Source organism: Heptranchias perlo, chromosome 6 (genome assembly GCF_035084215.1).
Source record: "Heptranchias perlo isolate sHepPer1 chromosome 6, sHepPer1.hap1, whole genome shotgun sequence".
In the NCBI taxonomy this organism is placed as follows: domain Eukaryota; kingdom Metazoa; phylum Chordata; class Chondrichthyes; order Hexanchiformes; family Hexanchidae; genus Heptranchias; species Heptranchias perlo.
In genome coordinates this window covers 74,092,642-74,113,078 of record NC_090330.1, presented here as the reverse complement: position 1 = coordinate 74,113,078, position 20,437 = coordinate 74,092,642, and the positions used below count along the sequence as shown (strand labels likewise).

Genomic DNA, 20,437 nt, shown 5'->3' with positions numbered 1-20,437 from the left:
CGGGGCTAAGGCAGGTATATGGAGTTAGGTCACAGGTCCATCATGATCTCATTGAATGGTGAAACAGGCTCAGGGAGCTAAATGCCACTGACACTTGCTGCCTTCTGTTAAGCACCACTTCTCCTGCAAGAAAGCGGAATGTGTGTCAGTGAGTGTCCTGCAGGATGTTTGGGTGATGTGCCTGTCATGGTTGAATAGCTGCCAGTGTGTGTGACCTGTGAGTTGTGTGTATGCGGCTTGAAACATTGTTAATGTGCAAGGGTGAGAGGACGCATTTGATTTGAAGAGTTGAGTACTGATTGAAAGAGTTTGTTGATAGGTGGGTGATGGGGGGTGTAGTGCATGGAGCAGTGGATGTGGCTGGTGGTGGAGTTGGTAGGAGATGACACTTGACACTTGATATCATTCACCTTGACCACTCGTATCAAAGCATTGAACTTCTTCCTGCACTGCCTCCATGTTCATGGTGCTATGCGCCTGGCATTGACTTTGTCCCCTACTGCCTCCCACTGCCTCGGAAGCATATGTCTGGAGGGCCTCTTGTCCCCCCCTGCGGATATAGGATGCCCCTCCTTCTGTCCACCACTTGCACCAAGGCCTCTAGTGCATCATCAGAGAACCTTGGTACACGGTCTCCCGCAGGCCTGGTACAAACTCAGATCGGCAGATTGGTGAGGTCTGGTGTGCAAATTGGAGGATGTGGGATTTAGGAGTGCACAACCTTTATTCAATGTTTTAACATAACTCATCAGTTTGTAACCATAGGGAAGGGACCTGCATCTGTGTTTTACAAGTGCGATGTCTGATCTCGTTCAGACTCCATGCAGACCCGTATCTTATATTTTGCACTTATATATATATGGTGCAAGCTGCCTTGAAGAGATGCAGGCTGCCTTTAAGAGGTTCGAGCAGCTCACGTGAGATTTTGGCCCCCCCTTACTGGTGAGAACATCGCAGCTAGGCCTCGATCCTGCGCTTCAGTCAGGTAAATGTGGTGGCAGCCCAAATCTAATGTGCTGCCTGCATCGGGACCACCGTAGGCGGGCTAATCGCGCACCATGATGCCCGCACCCAGATTCGGGTCTTATCCAATTTAACCCCCAATGTCACAGTAACGAGCAAGTAAGAAGTGCAAACTGAAATCTGCTCTTTGTATTAATAACTTTCTTACACAGAGGAATTAACTGTGCCACCAAGCAGCAAGTGCAGCTTTTGGTCCTTGAAGTGATTACTTTGGCCCTGCTACAGAATCTAACATCAGTAAGGATGAAAAGATTTACTAGGATGCTACCGGGACTTGATGGTTTGACTTGTAGGGAGAGGTTGGATAGACTGGGACTTTTTTCCCTGGAGAGTAGGAGGTTAAGGGGTGATCTTATAGAAGTCTATAAAATAATGAGGGGCATAGATAAGGTAGATAGTCAAAATCTTTTCCCAAAGGTAGGGCTGTCTATAATGAGGGGACATAGATTTAAGGTGAGAGGGGAGAGATACAAAAAGGTCCAGAGGGGCAATTTTTTCACTCAAAGGGTGGTGAGCGTCTGGAACGAGCTGCCAGAGGCAGTAGTAGAGGCGGGTACAATTTTGTCTTTTAAAACGCATTTGGACAGTTACATGGGTAAGATGGGTATAGAGGGATATGGGCCAAGTGCAGGCAATTGGGACTAGCTTAGTGGTATAAACTGGGCGACATGGACATGTTGGGCCGAAGGGCCTGTTTCCATGTTGTAAACTTCTATGACTCTATGACTCTATGAAACACAAATAATGAGCTGAACAACTGTTGAAAAGTTAACAGATATATTCCCACACTGTGGCACACTGATGTCTTGCTCTTCTATTGTTTCTAATAATGTAAAAAGCACCATATCAAGTAATCTCCCAGAACGCAACACTCAACACTCATCTTTGTTTGCTTTACATCCTCATTGAAGTATTACAGTGTCAGCCTGGCCCAGTTGGTAGCACTCTTATCTCTGAATCACAAGGTTGTGGGTTCATATCCCACTCCAGAGACTTGAGCACATAATCTAGGCTGACACTCCAGTGCAGTACTGAGGGAGTGCTACAGTGTTGGAGGTGACATCTTTTGGATGAGATGTTAAACTGAAGCCCTGCCTACCCTCTCAGATGGACATAAAAGATCTAACGGTAATATTCGAGAAAGAGCAGGGGACTTTTCCCTGGTGACCTAGAAGGTATTTATCCCTCAACCACCATCACTATAAACATTATCTGATTGCTGTATGTGGGACCTAGCTGTGTGCAAATTGGCTGCCACATTGACTACACTTCAAAAGAATTTCATTCGCTGTAAAGCACTTTAGGACATCCTGAGGTCATGAAAGGCACTATATAAATGCAAGTCTTTCTTTCTTTTCCACGATATATTTTAAGATAACACATCAAACTCTCAAAAGGATTAAAATTGAACTGTGCTCCTACCATAAGCATTTGGTTACTTCATAAAGAGACTGTTTTAGCCATTCAGAGAGATTTGCCACCCCTCATGAATGTAAAAGACAGGACAGTTCCATTCCATGTAAATTATACACTTAAAGGAGTATGTCAGCAGCTAACATTGAAGCTGCAATTATTGCACAACAACTTTGCTTTCAAAAGGAGCGGTTCTTTACCAATGCTGAAACTTGCTGTTGAAATGCTGCACACAGAAGTGCTGGCTTTATACAGTTTCAGTCTTTAAATTGCATATTTTTCCAGTGTGGGGTGGAATTATTTTTGCCTTTGTCCATGTAGCACGAATCTTTTCGTTAACACAAGTATTTTGTCACCAGCACCTCAGATAATTCTTCATCATCGTCGAAGGCACCAGTGCAGCAGAAAAACAAAAGAACTTGCATTTATACTGTACCTTTCACATTCGCTAAAGGAGCTTAGATAGCTGGGAAATTACGGTGAGTGGTGTTATACGGTTAATGCCTCTGTTAAAATAATGGAGAGAAGAATTTGATACCAATGCATTAAGCACCTGGTACAAAAACACAGCAACTTCCAGGTTACAGATTCTTACAACAGCGCCACCTGTTGAACAAACTGAAGTATGTCCATGTATTTTGTACCCGAAATTGCAACGACTGAATCATCCCGAGCGACATATCCTACTGGTGCGCTAATCAGGGGTAAACTGTGAATCACTATTAGATTTTTAGCAGTAATAAAGCTTGCTAGTTTAATCATGATTTTCCTGTTTGCAGTCTGGGGGCTAAAATGTAGGCTGTATATCCCACACAGAACGGTCACCTCATGAAAAGAGAAAAAACACTAATCCCTCTCCCCCACCAAGCACTCCTTAATCGTTTCTGAACTGCAATTAGAAGGCAGTTAAGCACCTGAACTAGCACTAGGAAGGCAAAGCCAGGTTTGTAATCAGCAAAACTGCTGTTGAATCGGGCAGTCTGGAGCGAGAGTAACTAGTTTTACTGCCCAGGTACTGTGGCCCTATGAAGAGATTCTGGTCCTACAGTAACGTCAGAGAGCATGATGAACTGCTTGTCTACTATGTGTAGAAGCTTCTGAGAAAAGGCTGACACTTCAAAGCAAATAGGTGTCGAAGCCACATAAAGCACCACAATGGCATAGCCAATTGTCTGAAGGAACTGTATCAACAAACCCATAGCTGTGGTGAAGTAATGCCTTTAAATTGACACTACTCGAATAGATTGGACAAAACAATAACTACAGAAGACTTTAATCTATCCCTTTCTTAATCGGGGCTTGTCTGTTGTAGACATGAAAGCAGAGATAAGGTATAAAGAAGGCATGACACCTAAAATAAGTTGTGCACCTAGACTCAAGGAACTCTGAAGAAGAGCAGATGTCACAGGATGTCTAGGAACATGGGTAAAGAAGGAACGGAAGATGACGCATCAGGCCAGCTCCCAAAACTGAGGATCTGATCACCCTAAGTTCTTGAATGCCACTCTCCAAGTTAAGAATTCATTTTTATCTTACACCTACTGCAAGGACTCAGGGGAGGAGGTACAAAATTTAAGAGGCTGATGACCACTCCCTTCTCAGCGGCACTGGTGTGCCAAGTAAGGGAGGAAGCAGCTAATGGCACTGGTTAGCCACCGCTGTCCTGGACATCGCTGGCTTACATGCAGGGACCTCATGGTGCCGAAGGTGGATTGGGCCCACCAGAATCACAACGGTGGTAAACGGCAGCCAGTCAGCACTCATAATCCTATTAATGTTTGCTCACTTCTATTATGTGCCATCTTGCCTTGCAAGCAAATAAATATTCTTGAAATAAATCATTAAAAAAATTCTTACCCAGCCCCCTCACTAATTTACTTTCAAATTACAACACCCTCAACTCTGGCCTTCCACTCATCAAAACACCCCATTAATAATTCCCTTGTCTCTGCCTTTGATGTCCCTTTTTTCCCATTAAATCTTTCACCATCTCCCACCCCAGCAATTCCCCCAGTACAGTCCCATCTGCAGTCCCTCAAACTAGAGGCCCCAAACTTGAATACTCGATTTACATTAGATCTCGACATCGATTGCCAGATTTGGCTCAACCACATCAAGTTTTACTGTGCTTCATTATCCTCAGCCAAAATCACCTACTACTCCAGGACCATCCCGTAGGATAAGGACAATCTCCTCCAAAAGACACACATCCTGCAGGCTTGATCTTCTTCCCACTCAACTCTTGATCACTCAACTATCTCTCTTTGGTCTCAGTGTCATTTACCATTGTTAATGGCTTGCTTTGCTCAGGCATCATCTCTCTTTTTAAAACTTCTGTCATCACTTCCCTCCCCCAATAACCTACCCTCAAAGCACTGGTCCTCTCCAACTTTTACCTCTAATCTTTCTTTTCTCTCCTGTGCTCTCAAATGCATTATTGCCTCCCAGCTCTCTGACAACTCTGTTCAGATCCATCCAATCCAGTTTCCGCCCCTCTCAGAATACTAAGCCAACTCTACCAAACACAATGAATGACATCCTTTGTGACTGTGGTAAGTCATCTCCCCTTGTCCTCCTCGACCTCTCTGCAGAATTGTATTCCTAAGACGATGCTACCATTCTCTTAACAACTCTACTCATTCATGCAGCTCCATGGGACTGCACTCACATGGTTCAATTCCTACCTACCCAAACCCAGACAGCACACCTCTAGCAACAGTTTCTCATCTTGCTGATGACACCCATCTGGCTCCACCCCTTGACTATCTCTGTGTTGTCAGACTGCCTGTCCACCGTCAACTCATGGATGAGTCACACCTAGAACTGAACATTGCAATGACCAAGGTTTTTGTTATCCACCATGAATTCCACTCTCTTGCCCTTTCCCCACTCTGGCCACTTGGTCAGTCTATGTGAAACTGTGGCATCTTGCTTGACCCAGAGATGAGTGTCAAAACTGACATCCTATCTATCACCAAGGGATACGGTAATGTAATGTTTTTGGTACTGGACTAGCACTTCACAGGTTGTGAGTTCAAATCTCTCAATGGCAAGTTGTCAAATTGATTTATTTAATCTAGTAATTTGGGGGCTGGCACCAGAAAAACAAATTATCATGAAAACTACTGGACTGTTGTGATTCATGTGGCTCCTGTTCCATGACCTCTGAATTGGCTGCTCAGTTGTAAAAACAATTACAGAAGGCGCACTAAGGTCTCGCATAACTAGGGATGCAGCATTGACAGCATTGCCCATGTCCCAAGAATAAAATTAAAGCGAAAACCAGGCTGCCTATATCTACCTCTGAAACAATTCCCACATGAAAAATTTGTAGCCTACTTGACCCAAAGCTGAGGACCAATCCCACATCTTGTCTATTACCAAGAGGCTGTTTCAAATTCTACATCTTTACTATTACCAAGGGGTTCCTTCAAATCCAACATCCTATCTATTATCAAAGGGTAGCTTAAAATTGTACATCATATCTATTAGCAAGTGACAAATTCAACTTCTCCATCTTATCTACTGCGAAGGGGATAGGCTATATTAGATTTAATGAGGAGCAATGAGCCAGATTTAGTTAACAGCCTAACGGTGCATGAACATTTATCTAAAAGCGATCATAATATGATCGAGTTCAACGTTGTGTTTGAAAGGGAGAAACCCAAAACAGTTACTAAGATTCTAAATTTAGGTAAGGCCGATTTCAACGGGATGAGACAGAGACTGTCTACACAGTAAACTGGACAAATCTATCAATGGGTAAAACAACAGAAGATCAGTGGAGGTTCAAAAAAGAATTTAATGTGATACAGAACTAGTTTTTACCCCTAAGGGGCAAGAGTTCTACTTGCTAAAAAAACCCACCATGGACGACAAAAGAGGTATGGGACAACATAAAACTAAAAGAAAAAGCATACCAAAATGCAAAAAATAGCACAGATTCTGGCAATTGGGAGAGATACAAGGAATGGCAAAGGGTGACAAACAGATAGTAAGAGCTACAAAAAGGGAGTATGAAGAGAAACTTGCAAGAGATATCAAAATCAACACAAAATAAATTACAATTATATTAGGAAAAGGAGATTGGTCAAGAGCAATGTGGACCCCTTAAAAACTGATAATGGTGATATCATAAATGAAAATAAGGAAATGGCGGACATGTTAAATAACTACTTTGTGTCAATATTTACAGTAGAGGAAGAGGATAGCATGCCGGACACACCAAGGAAACTAATTTTGAATCAGGAATGGGGACTCACCATAATTAATGTGAGCAAATTAACAGTAATGAGGAAAATAATGGCACTAAAGAGTGACAAATCCCCAGGAACAGATAGTTTCCTTCCCAGAGTTTCAAAGGAAGTAGATGAGAACATTGCTGATGCCCTAACTATAATCTTCCAAAGTTCTCTTGATTCAGGAACCGTTCCTTTAGACTGGAAAATTGCACATGTCACTCCGTTATTTAAGAATGGCTAGAGAGGGAAACCAGGGAATTATAAACCAGTTGGCCTAACATCTGTTGTTGAGAAATTACTAGAGTCTATAATTAAGGATAGAGTGACTGAACACCGTAAAATTTTCAGTTGATCAGTTACCAGCATTGATTTGTAAAGGGTAGGTCATGCCTGACGAACCTGATTGAATTTTTTTGAAGAGGTGACTAAAGTAGTGGACAGGGGAATGTCTATGGATACCTGGTGATTACAGATAATCTTTGGTTGCCTTGACAACGGGCAGTTGGAAAGATTATCTGTAATCACCAGGTATTGTTCTCTGACTATAAATGCGGTAACATTCAAGGAATCCCACACTTCACCTGACGAAGGAGAAAGCCTCCGAAAGCTTGTGATTTTCAAATAAAACTGTTGGACTATAACCTGGAGTTAGGAAACACATTTACACGCAAAGGGTGGTAGAAGTTTGGAACTCTCTTCCACCAAAGGCAGTTGTTGCTAGCTCAATTGCTAATTTTAAATCTGAGATTGATAGGTTTTTGTTAACCAAAGGTATTAAGCGATATGGGGCTAACGCGGGTATATGGAGTTAGGTCACAGATCAGCCATGATCTCATTGAATGGTGGAACAGGCTCGAGAGGCTAAATGGCCTACTCCTGTTACTATGTTCCTATGAATTCTCCATCTTAAATATTACCAACGGGTAACTTCAAATTCTACACCTTGTCCATTATCAAGCAGCATTGTCAAATTCCACTTCTTATCTATTACCGCTCTCCCAATGCATTCAATTTAGATCTTCATCCTCACCTTTTAATCCCTGCGCAGCCCGGCCCCATGCTATCTTTGCAACCTCCTCCAGCATTATATCACCTTCTACACCCTTCAGTCCTTTGACTACATGTTCTTGTGCATTCCGGCCTCCCTTTGCTTGCACCACCCTGTCACCTCAGCCCCTCTTTCTGGAACTTCCTCCCTAAACCCTTCCATCTCTCTCGCCTCCACTTAAAACCCTCTCAATACTGATATGGAACAAAGGTGGGTATATCGACTGCACCTGATGCAGGTGTCCTCCACCTTGGTAACATAGAAACATAGAAAATAGGAGCAAGAGTGGGACATTCGGCCCTTCGGGCCTGCTCCACCATTCAAAATGATCATGGCTGATTGTCTAACTCAGTTCCCTGTTCCCACTTTTTCTCCATATCCCTTGATCCCTTTAGCATTAAGAAATATATCTATCTCCTTCTTGAATACATCTAATGACTTGGTCTCCACTGCTTTCTGCAGTAGAGAATTCCACAGCTTCACCACCCTCTGAGTGAAGAAATTTCTCCTCACCTCGGTTTTAAATGGCATACCCCCTATCCTGAGACTGTGACCCCTGGTTCTGGACTCCCCAGCCATCAGGAACATCCTCCCTGCATCTAGTCTGTCTAGTCCTGTTAGAATTGTATATGTTTCGATGAGATCTCCTCTCATTCTTCTAAACTCTAGTGAATATAGGCCTAGTCGACCCAATCTCTCCTCATATGTCAGTCCTGCCATCCCAGGTATCAGTCTGGTAAACCTTTGGCAAGGACTCCCTCCATGGCAAGGACATCCTTCCTCAGATAGGAGATCAAAACTGCATACAATACTCCAGATGTGGTCTCACCAAGGCCCTGTATAACTGCAGTAAGACATCCCTGCTCAAATCCTCTTGCAATGAAGGCCAACATACCATTTGCCTTCCTAACTGCTTGCTGCACCTGAATGCTCAATTTCAGCGACTGGTGTACAAGGACACCCAGGTCTCGTTGCACCTCCCCTTTTCCCAATCTATCACCATTCAGATAATGATCTGCCTTTCTGTTTTTACAACCAAAGTGGATAACCTCACATTTATCCACATTATACTGCATCTGCCATGTTCTTGCCCACTCACCCAACTTGTCTAAATCACATTGGAGCCTATTTGCATCCTCCTCACAGCTCACATTCCACCCCAGCTTTGTGTCGTCTGCAAACTTGGAAATGTTACATTTAGTTCCCTCATCCAAATCATTGATATATATTGTGAATAGCTGGGGCCCAAGCACTGATCCCTGCGGTACCCCACTAGTCACTGCCTACCACCCGGAAAAAGACCCGTTTATTCCTACTCTCTGTTTCCTGTCTGTCAACCAATTCTCAATCCATGCCAGTATATTCCCCCCAATCCCATGTGCTTTAATTTTGCACACTAACCTCTTGTGTGGGACCTTATCAAAAGCCTTCTGAAAATCCAAATGCACCACATCCACTGGTTTTCCCCTATCTATTCTACTAGTTACACCCTCAAAAAACTCCAGTAGATTTGTTAAGCATGATTTCCCTTTCATAAACCCATGCTGACTTTGTCCAATCCCGTTAATGCCCTCTAAGTGTTCTGTTATCACATCCTTTATAATAGACTCTAGCATTTTCCCCACGACTGATGTTAGGCTAACTGGTCTGTAATTCCCTGTTTTTTCTCTCCCTTCTTTTTTAAATAGTGGGATTACATTTGCCACCCTCCAATCTGTAGGAACTGTTCCAGAGTCTATAGAATTTTGGAAGATGATCACCAATGCATCCACTATTTCCAGGGCCACTTCCTTTAGTACTCTGGGATGTAGATTATCAGGCCCTGTGGATTTGTCAGCCTTTAGCCCCATTAATTTCCCTAGCACTATTTTTTTTACTAATACTGGTTTCCTTCAGTTCCTCCCTCTCACTAGACCCTTGGTTCCCTAACATTTCTGGCATGTTATTTGTGTCCTCCTTTGTGAAGACAGAACCAAAGTATGTGTTTAATTGTTCTGCCATTTCTTTGTTCCCCATTATAATTTCCCCCATTTCTGACTGTAAGGGACCAACATTTGTCTTCACTAATCTTTTTCTCTTGACATATTTATAGAAGCTTTTACAGTCAATTTTTATGTTCCCTGCTAGTTTACTCCTCATACTCTATTTTTCCCCTCTTAATCAATCTCTTTGTCCTCCTTTGCTGAATTCTGATCTGCTCCCAATCCTCAGGCTTGCAGCTTTTTCTGATAATTGTATATGCCTCCTCTTTGGATCTAATACTATCCCTAATTCCTTTTGTAAGCCACGGTTGAGCCCCCTTTCCTGTTTTATTTTTGTGCCAGACAGGAATGAATAATTGTTGTAATTCCTGCACACAAGCAAGGGGAGTGAATATTGACAATGAATGTCCAGTTCCGGCTTGGGTCACCTACATGCGCGGGACTCCAGGTGTAGCCTGCCAACCAATTATGCACAGGCCTGCTGAAAAAGTCAAACGTAGCCCGAGAGCACGATCTCGGTACGGTGGGGGGAGTTATTTTAACTGCCCCCACCCCGCCCAGTTTCTACCAGGTGGGGGCAGTTATAATCGGGGCCTAAATGTCCAGGTTAGGCTGTGCAGCTGATCTGTATAAGTTGTGTATTAGGGAGGCAAAGCCCTTTAATGAAAAATAGGAGAATGCCTATTTCTCAGTAATTAATAATCAACGAAGATTCTCAGATCAATCTCAGAAAATTGTAGATTTCAAAGCTATTTCCTCTCCCCTCCTTGCTGGTATGCTGTTCCACAGGTGAGTCATCTTCTGGTACTTTGGCCAAGTTGTCATTATTCATGTGTAAGCCTTGCCAGTGAATGTTGGTGGGCTATTAAACCATGGGAACATTACAGTTTCTCTTTTACACACACACTCGCACGCACATGCACACACTTCAGCAGGGGTTGCTGGATAATAATCAGGAGTGGGAACCATGACCAGGAACCATGGTCCGTTTTGCTGAAATACTGACTTCTAACCCTGCTGAGTTATTGGGAGGATCGCTGGTGATTTTTTTTAATGTTGTGTTTTAATGTTTTAACGTGGGATATTTTGGCCATCAGGCTGAGAGTTCCTTACCTTCTTATCCAATTTCGCTGGGGGATCCCAGCTCTTATCCATTCCTTAGCATTCCATTCTTACTCTTGCAGCAAGTTCCAGAGACAACTACCGTAATGGGCCAATCGGCCTTACCTTGGGTGAGATAGCTCAATCCATGCAACCTTGCAAGCTCAGAAAATCCTATCTCCTGTAGTACTCAGCTTCATACATCACTTCAGGAGTAGATGTCGAATCCTCACACTTCACAAGATAGAGAGGGAGACAGCACCCAAATTGGGAATGATTCCCAAAAAAAGGAACAGGCACAAGGGCAGGAAGGAATATAGGTTTACGGTGGGGTAAAACTAATGGACAGAAAATCGCAGGCTGGGAGTTCATCATATGCCGGGTACGTGGGCTCGCAGAAGCAAAATTTTTATCGCCTAAGGAAGAAAAAGTAAGCAAAGAAACATAAATTTTTAAAAATGGCTGGAAAGTTTCTGGAATTTCCTGGAAACTTGCACCATAACAATGGCATATCTACATCGTAATGCCATTTTCCAGTGCAAAAAGTCCAAGGAAAGTATGGTGAAAGTGAGTTAAGACATTTTTCATGACACTCTGTTATTTCCTGGGACTTCAGTGCTGCTTCACTGAGAACTCCACCCAAACCCCACCCTCATTCAAAACATCAACAAGAGCGAATTTCCTGGATTTCTGCTAGTTTTTCGTGGTATGCAGCAAATATCGCCGGAAATATATCGCCATTCCTTCATCGTCGCTGGGTCAAAATCCTGGAACTCCCCACCTAACAGCACTTTGGGAGAATCTTCAACACACTGACTGCAGCAGTTCAAGAAGGTGGCACACCACCACCTTCTCAAGGGCAATTAGGGATGGGCAATAAATACTGGCCTTGCCAGCAACGCCCACATCCCATGAACAAATAAAAGAAAACTCAAGAAATTCAGTTGTAGGTGGGTTCAAGGTCACCCGCTAGCAGTGTAATTTATGGCTGTCACATCATTCTCCGTCTGGGAGGACTATTCAAGTTTTGCAGCTTCATTTCTGCATTTGGAATTGATTTTTTTCCATTTCTTTTTTGGTTGTCTCTTACTAACATCTTCAGCTTTTCTGATCAGAGTCCTGTGAGTGTCTGAAGCCGATATCTTTAGGACCCCCATCACTCCCAACGCATTAAGAAAAGCAATATAGCTACAATGGCTTCCCACTGCGAATTCTCCTATTCATTATTATGGAGGAGGTGCAGAGGGAGGAGGAAAGGTGTGTGAGGCATCATGGCAGGAGATGTCTGTTCTGAACGTTTTATAGAGCTTCCACCCAAGATTCCCAGGGCCCACCATTGGTCATGCTGCTTCTGAGGTCCGTGGAATGCTGCTATGTTTGCTGCACGTAAGCATATTAGTTTTCCAGGAAATTTTTATGGCGTAAGTTCAGGTTGGGAAGATCGGCATGCAAACCAGCATGACTTATGGCATAACTTGCCAATCAGCCGTTGCAGGAAATTCCAGGCCAATGATACACTACTGAATGCCCATTTAACCCAATAGCATGGGGAGAAAAAATTACTGTATTTATTCGAATCGAAATTGAGACTCCCCAATCCAAATGGAGAGTCTTGCTCAATGGGAGCTTAGATTGGAGATTCAGGTGTGGCAGTAGCACTTATAAATCACGGTGCTCTCAATATTAATCTTGGAACTATTAATTCAGCAGGGCAGTGTGACATTGCTGACCTCTACGCAAAATGGTCTGAACTGCGACCAATCCAGTGGGGCTCTGTGCAGGGAGAGCTAACTCAGAAAATGTGCTCTACTGTGTAATTTAAATTTAAAAAAAATGGTACTTACCATGGTGGAATAAATTGGAAGTTCTTTATACGGATTTACCAGCAGCAAAATGTGTCCAATGTAAGTCTGAAAAAAAATAAGTCAATGGATTAATGACAGTAACCAGATGAGGCATTGTGCGAAGGGAGACTTGTGGTCCTGCAGGAAAAATATCAGTTGAAACATAGAAACATAGAAACATAGAAAAAAGCAGCAGGAGTAGGCCATTTGGCCCTTGGAGCCTGCTTCGCCTTTCAATATGATCATGGCTGATCTTCTGTCTCAATACCATATTCCCGCTCTCTCCCCATATCCCTTGATGCCTTTTGTGTCTAGAAATCTATCGAGCTCCTTCTTAAATATATTCAGTGACTTGGCCCTTTTTTGCTGAATTCTAAATTGCTCCCAATCCTCAGGCTTGCTACTTTTTCTGGTAACTTTATATGACTCCTTTTTGAATCTAATACTATCCTTAATTTCTTTTGTTAGCCATGGTTGGGCCGCTTTTCCTTTTGTGTTTTTGCACCAGAAAGGAATTATAATTGTTGCAATTCATGCATTCGTTCCTTAAATGTTAGCCATTGCCTATCCACTGTCATGCCTTTTAATGAAGCTTCCCAATCTATCATAGCCAACTCACTCCTCATACCTTTGTAGTTTCCTTTGTTTAGATTTAGGACCTAAGTTTCGGATTGGACTACTTCACTTTCCATCTTAATGAAGAATTCTATCATGTTATGGTCACTATTCCCTAAAGGACCCTGCACATCAAGATTATTAATTAAATTCTTCTCATTACACAATTCCCAATCTAGGATAGCCTGTTCCCTGGTTGGCTCCTCAACGTACTGGTCTAAAAAACCATCTCGTACACATTCCAGGAATTCATCCTCCACGGTATTATTGCTAATTTGGTTTGGCCAGTCTATATGTAGATTAAAGTCACCCATGATTACTGTAGTACCGTTGTTACATGCATCTCTAATTTCCTGTTTGATACCATCCCCTACATTACCACTACTGTATGGAGGCCTATAGACAACTCCCACCAATGTTTTCTGCCCCTTGGTGCTTCTTAATTCCACCCAGACTGATTCTACATCTTGATTTTCTGAGCCAATATCCTTTCTCACTATTGCTCTGATTTCATCCTTTACTAACAATGCCACCCCACCTCCTTTTCGTTTTTGCCTGTCCTTCCTAAATATCGAATACCCTTGGATATTCAGCTCCCAGCCTTGGTCACACTGCAGCCCTGTCTTCGTAATCGCAATTATATTGTGTCCGTTTACATCCATTTGCGCTGTTAATTTGTCTATCTTATTATGAATGCTTCGTGCATTCAGCTACAGTGACTTTAGATTTGTCTTTTTAACATTTTTAGACATCTTAACATTTTTTTGTACTATGGCCCTATTTGTTTTATTACCATTTTTTCTTACCCAGATCCTAGTGCAGTATTTAGTAATATGTATGGAACATGCACAACAAGGATATTAGGAATCCATTTAAAAAGCTGGAGCCATCATACTGAATATGATTTTCTGCCATCTTGGATTTCAATGAGGTTACGAATAGATGCTTTTCTGTTTTTAAAACTCATATCACTTTATCCCTACAGAGTCAGGATTTTGAATTTTCAACGGTGTCACTATTCGCTGCTCCAAATTATAGTTCATTCCATAATTGATTAACTCATTGGCCCATATTTTGACAAGAATTTGGGAGGGTGAGAATTTCTACAGGGTTCCCCCAATTGCCTGCCATAATTTCAGCAGAATATTGATGGAAACCTTAGAGAAACAGCGTGAACAGTCTTTTTTAGCCATTAACACCATGGCTGATCAGGAGAATCCCTGCAGACATTTCAGGTATGAACGTGTACAGTAAACAAGGAAATAAGGCTGTCAGAAAGTGATTAACAGATTTTTCAGCGTGACTCTGAGTGCGTTCCGATTCTAAAATAAAAATCTGCTTGTTCAGACACATTAGTCACAAGAAACTTGCACAGCATAATGTGAATTGCAAAGTAAGTCTGCAGTTATGCATCATAAGCACTGGCCACAATCAGACATGTAATAAAGTCTATTCTGCCAAACTTTAAATCCTTTTTGATGGAACATGCTGACCAATAAGTGGCGGCTAGCCAGTATAGTACTGGCATGAGAGAACCAGTACAATGAATGTTTAGCATGAAGAGAAATAATGGAGTATGAGAAAGTTAGAGTGAGCAAATGTAGTTGCCAACCTGTGTGGGCAACAATAATCCTTAAAGTGGTTCACACCAGTCAAGCTAACAGGATGATATATGTTCAATTTGCACCACTATCATGGCCATGAAGATGCAATAATACTGTCAGCAGTTTATACACTTACAATGTCTCAATACTATTTTTTGGCTTGCAGGGCAAGAGATTATATAATCAATTGGACAAAGCAGTTCTAGTCCTTGACCCCATTCGAGGATGTCATCCTTGACATACTTGGGAGAAAAAGTATTAAGAGTGTGAGGGACAGTAAGACTAGAAGCTTTCCCTGAACTTATGGCTAGTACCATAATGTTCATATAGCATTGCCCTACTAAATGAATGTCACACAGGCATTCAACTGTGTAGCAACAACTTTTCTTTACATAGCACCATTAACATAGAAAAACATCCCAAGGTGCTACACAGAGGTCCAATTCAAAAAAAAATGATGTTGAGCCAAAGAAGGGCCAATCCTTGGTCCAAGAGGTGAGTTTTAAGGAGGGTCTTAAAGGATCAATGGCAGAAGGGGTTAGCTAGAGCAATCGAGACTGGAGCTAAGACAGTTGAAGGGTCGTCCGCCAATGGTGGGACAAAGAGAGGGACGGATACACAAGAGGGCAGGAGTCAGAGGAATGGAGAATTCAGGTGGGGTTGGGTGAGGGTGGATGTAGGGCTAAAGGAGGTTACATGGATAGGGAAAGGCAAGGCCATCAAGGTAATTACACACAAAGGAAAGGAGATCATTTTAAATTTGAGGTGCTGGGGGACCATGTCCAATGTAGGTCAGAGATGACAGGGTTGATGGGTTAACGAGAATTGGTGCAGGATAGGGTACAGGCAGCAGAGTTTTCAATGAGCTTAAGTTCTTGGAGGGTGGAGGATGGGAAGCTAGCCATAAAAGCTCTGGAACAGAGTCTGGAAATGGCAACAGCATGGATGAGCATTTCAGTAGCAGATAGGGTGATATAGGGTTGGAGGCAGGCAATGTTACAGAGGTGGAAATAAGTTGTCTTTATGGAGAGGATATGGGGTGGGAAGCTCAGTTCAGGGTCAAATGGGATGGTGAGATTGCGAACAGTCTGATTCAGCCTGAGAGGAGGACGGTGTCAGTGGCAAGGATGCAGAGTTTGTGGCAGAGTCAGCTGCTGTAGTATCATGGTGAATGGAGGCCTAATGGCTCAGCAGTTGGGACCAGGTTTGGACACTGTGAAGGCTTTACTGGGCGAAAGGACATCAAAGGTGGAGATGATGGAGCGGTTAGGTAAATTGACAGCAGCAGCAGTATCATGGCAGCAGTTGGAAATTTGAGAGCACAGTTGTAAGCAACTTGGGGGAGAGTTTTCTCCAGGAACGTAGAAGAAAGTTCAGGGGTGTGGTTGGTGAGGATTACAAGGAAGTGGCTGGAGATGCATCACAAAGAGTAAAATGTATAGTTCTTAAATGTGTTGAGCTGACACAGCATTTTGACATTTTGTCCTCTCGTTTTCACAGGAATGGGAGAACAGTTTTGTCAAGGAAGCCTGCACCTCACAATGCCCAGCATCACAATCACTACCTCTGCCAAGCACCGGCATAGCTGCACACATCCCAAAGACTATAGATAAGAAGGTTGAGGAGGAAGCAAAAGATGAGTCAGTGTGCATCCCTCAGTGAGGATGAACAAATGGTACTGATTGCTCAAAGATAAGTGCCTGCTTGCTAGATGTCCAGCATGGTTCTTGCCTCTACTGCCGAACTTAGAGATTCACAGTCTGCACCAATGTAAAGTGTTTTCTGAGCTGGATTGTCTCTGATTTCATCTTCTGACCATTATCATGCGCACCACAAAGAGGTGTAGGGCCAGAATCGCAGCAAGCTGGCAGTTGAAACCCTTCAGTCAAGCAACACTCTTAGTCCTTCCATAAGGGAATCACTTCGGTGAAATATATGTTAGATGGTGCATGGAGCACAAAATTAACCAGTATAAAACGGGAAGCACTTTCACAAATACCGTCACAAACCACAGAAATAATTAAATAAAGTGCACTGAATTTGATTTCAATATTGTGCAGAGCATTTATATGTCATTAGTTACAATACAATAGGATCACAGCAAAAGATGAGAATTGATGGTATTGGAGGAACTACACAGGTGAACATGTTTGGGGAAGGTTGATTCACAGATGTGGATTGTCAAGTTTAAGAAATGGGGCAGCTCTGGCACTCATCTCAAGGCACCATGAATTAATGCCTGGTGCACCAGTCTTCCATGCTAGACTTGTAGTTTAACAACTAATTCTTTTTTGCCACTCTTGCCCTCCTGCTCCACCACAGCTTTGTCATCTTGTTCATGGTGAGGCCTCGTTCAGGGCAAGTTAACAGATTCTGATTATTCATGAAATTGAGAGGTAGAGATGGGAGAGGGGTGGGGAGTTGTATTGTTAGATGGTCAAGAATCTGAATCGGTGCTTCAAGGTTTGTAGCACAAGCCTCATTGTACCTGCGTTCTGCTTCTGTCCACGGCTGGCCTAAAGATATCATGAGCCCTGGCTGCAGATGATAGCCTTGCTCGCCCAGGAGCCACACTTTCACTCTTTCTTTCCCTTCAAATAAGGGTCAGAAAATTCTGTCATAGCCTCTATACATAACCTTAGTCTTCTCAAGCAAAACTCTTCAGTCATTCAACAAGTAACTGTGCCAGGGACAGAAGACTGCAGACGTTACGGTAAACATTGTGTGCCACCCAATATCATGAGCAACCCTGCCTTACTTAGCCAATTGCTAGTGGATCACTAAATCCAACCTCCACTGCATCTATAGGTGATCAGATTGCATGTTTAGTGTAACGTCAGCTAGTTGCTACATTGACTGGTAACTTGCTCCAGAGCATCAAGATTTGATGAGCAGGAATTAGGTGTCAGCAAAGATCTTTTAATGCCATGAATCATGTAGCACAGATTTTTCTTTAACAGTCCTTTAACTAGGTACTGAATGAAGTGAAACATGTTTCAGTGGAGGAGCATTTGGGGCACAGTTTAGAATGGTTATGGAAAAGGACAAGGAACAATCAAGCGTAAAAATACTAAACTGGAGGTGCGCTAATTTCAGTGAATTAAAAAGGGATCTTTTCCTTTTTGGGGTGGAAACAGAGATTGGTAGACAAAAAAAAATTGAACAATGGGAGGCCTTCAAGGAGGAGATGGTTCGGTTACAGAGTAGACAACTTCTCATGAGGGACAAAGGAAGGACATCCAAAGCTAGGACTCTCTGGATGACTAAAAATATAGAGATTAAAATGAAACAGAAAAGGGAGGCTTATGACAAATGTAATGAAATGAAATAGAGAACCAAGCTAAATCAATAAAGTACAGAGGAGATCTAAAAACAGGAATGAGAGGGGCAAAGAGAGAGCATGAGAATACATTAGTGGCTAACATAAGGGGGAGAACCAAAAAGCCTTTTAAAAACATATAAGTACTAAAAATGTAGTCAAAGGAAGGGACAAAAAAGGAGATCTTCTTGTGGAGGCAGAGGGTACGGCTGAGGCACTAAATGAATACTTTGCATTGGTCTTCATTACAGAAGAGGATGCTGCCAATGTAGCAGTAAAGGAGGAGGTAGTAGTGATATTGAATAGGATAAAAATAGATAAAGAAGAGGTACTTACAAGATTGGCAGTACTCAAAGTAAAAAAGTCACCAGTTCCAGATGGGATGCATCTTAGGTTACTGAGAGAGGCAAGGGTAGAAATTGCAGAGACTCTGGCCACAATCTTCCAATCCTCCTTAAGGGTGGTGCCAGAGGACTGTGGAGGATTGCAAATGATAGACCCCTGTTCAAAAACGTGGAGAGGGATATACCTGCCAATTAGGGTAGGCCAGTCAGCCCTACGTCGGTGATGGGGAAACTTTTAGAGACAATAATCCGGGACAAAATTAATTGGCACTTGGAAAAGTATGGGCGAATAAATGAAAGTCAGCACGGATTTGTTAAAGGAAATCGTGTTTGACTAACTTGATTGAGTTCTTTGATGAAGCAACGGAGAGGGTGGATGAGAGTAGTGCAGTTGATGTTGTGTATACGGACTTTCAAAAGGCATTTGATAAAGTACCACATAATAGACTTGTAAGCAAAATTAAAGCCCATGGGATTAAAGGGGCAGTGGCAACATGGATACAAAGTTGGCTAAGCGACAGAAAGCAGAATGTAGTGGTGTTTTTCAGAGTGGAGGGAAGTATACAGTGGTGTTCCCCAGGGGTCGGTATTAGGACCGACATTGCTCTTTTTGATATATATTAATGACCTGGACTTGGGTATACAGGGAATAATTTCAAAGTTTGCAGATGAAACAAAACTCAGAAATGTAGTAAACAATGTGGATAGTAACAGACTTTAGGAGGACATAGACAGACTGGAGAAATGGGCAGACACCTGGCAGATGAAATTTAACACTGAAGTGTGAAGTGATACATTTTGGTAGGAAGATCGAGGAGAGGCAATATAAACTAATTGGTACAATTTTAACGGGGTGCAGGAACAGAGACACCTGGGAGTGCAGATACAGAAACCTTTGAAGGTGGCAGGGCAAGTTAAGAAGGCAGTTAAAAAAGCATATGGGATCCTGGGCTTTATTAATAGAGGCATAGAGTACAAAAGCAAGGAAGTTATGGTAAACCTTTATAAAACACTCGTTAGGCCTCAGCTGGAGTATTGTGTTCAATTCTGAGCACCACACCTTCAGAAAGATGTCACGGCCTTAGAGAGGGTGCAGAAGAGATTTATTAGAAAGGTTCCAGGGATGAGAGACTTCAGTCATGTGGAGAGGCTGGAAAAGCTGGGGTTGTTCTCCTTCAAGCAGAGAAGCTTAAGAGGAGATTTGATAGAGGTGTTCAAAATCATGAACGGTTTTGATAGAGTAAACAAGGAGAAACTGTTTCCAGTGGCAGAAGGTTGGTAACCAGAGAACACATATTTAAGGTGGTTGGCAAAAGAGCCAGAGGCGACATGAGGAAACATTTTTTTACGCAGCGAGTTGTTATGATCTGGAATGCACTGCCTGAAAGGGCGGTGGAAGCAAATTCAATAGTAACTTTCAAAAGGGAATTGGATAAATACTTGAAGGGAAAAAATTTACAAGGCTATGGGAAAAGAGCAGGGGAGTGAGACTAATTGGATAGCTCTTTCAAAGAGCCGGCACAAGCACAATGGGCTTATTGGCCTCTTTCTGTGATGTAACATACTATGATACTATGATTAGCAAACTAGTAATTGCAAATTGTTAGTAGCCTTTTAACTAAAACTGTTGTTTCGCCTGTGACAGCACTAATCTTTATGCACTGTTTGTGTATGTTGAGTATGTTGATGAAAAAATGTGTTTTTATGTTACATCAGCCGTACTCATAAGTATAAATAACACAACCGCCATGACATAAATTTAACAGAAAGCGAGGGGAAGGCCCAAGCGGTGGAATTCCCGGCCGCTGAACCGTGGCAGGAGCTACCGGCTCCCTAATGCAAGTGACTCTTTCAGCACTCCTTACGGGCCAGGAGGAGCAGGAGTGCTTCGCCCAGGCTGCTC

General features: G+C 42.6%; 1 protein-coding gene across 1 annotated transcript in view; it reads right to left on the bottom strand.

Annotated features, from left to right (window-relative positions):
• myo16 (myosin XVI) overlaps positions 1–20,437 on the bottom strand; it is a 773,985-nt gene that overhangs the window by 380,757 nt on the left and 372,791 nt on the right. The window contains exon 12 of the mRNA XM_067986709.1: positions 12,653–12,718. Within this exon, the coding sequence (XP_067842810.1) occupies positions 12,653–12,718 (66 nt within the window). The remainder of the gene's footprint in view (positions 1–12,652; positions 12,719–20,437) is intronic.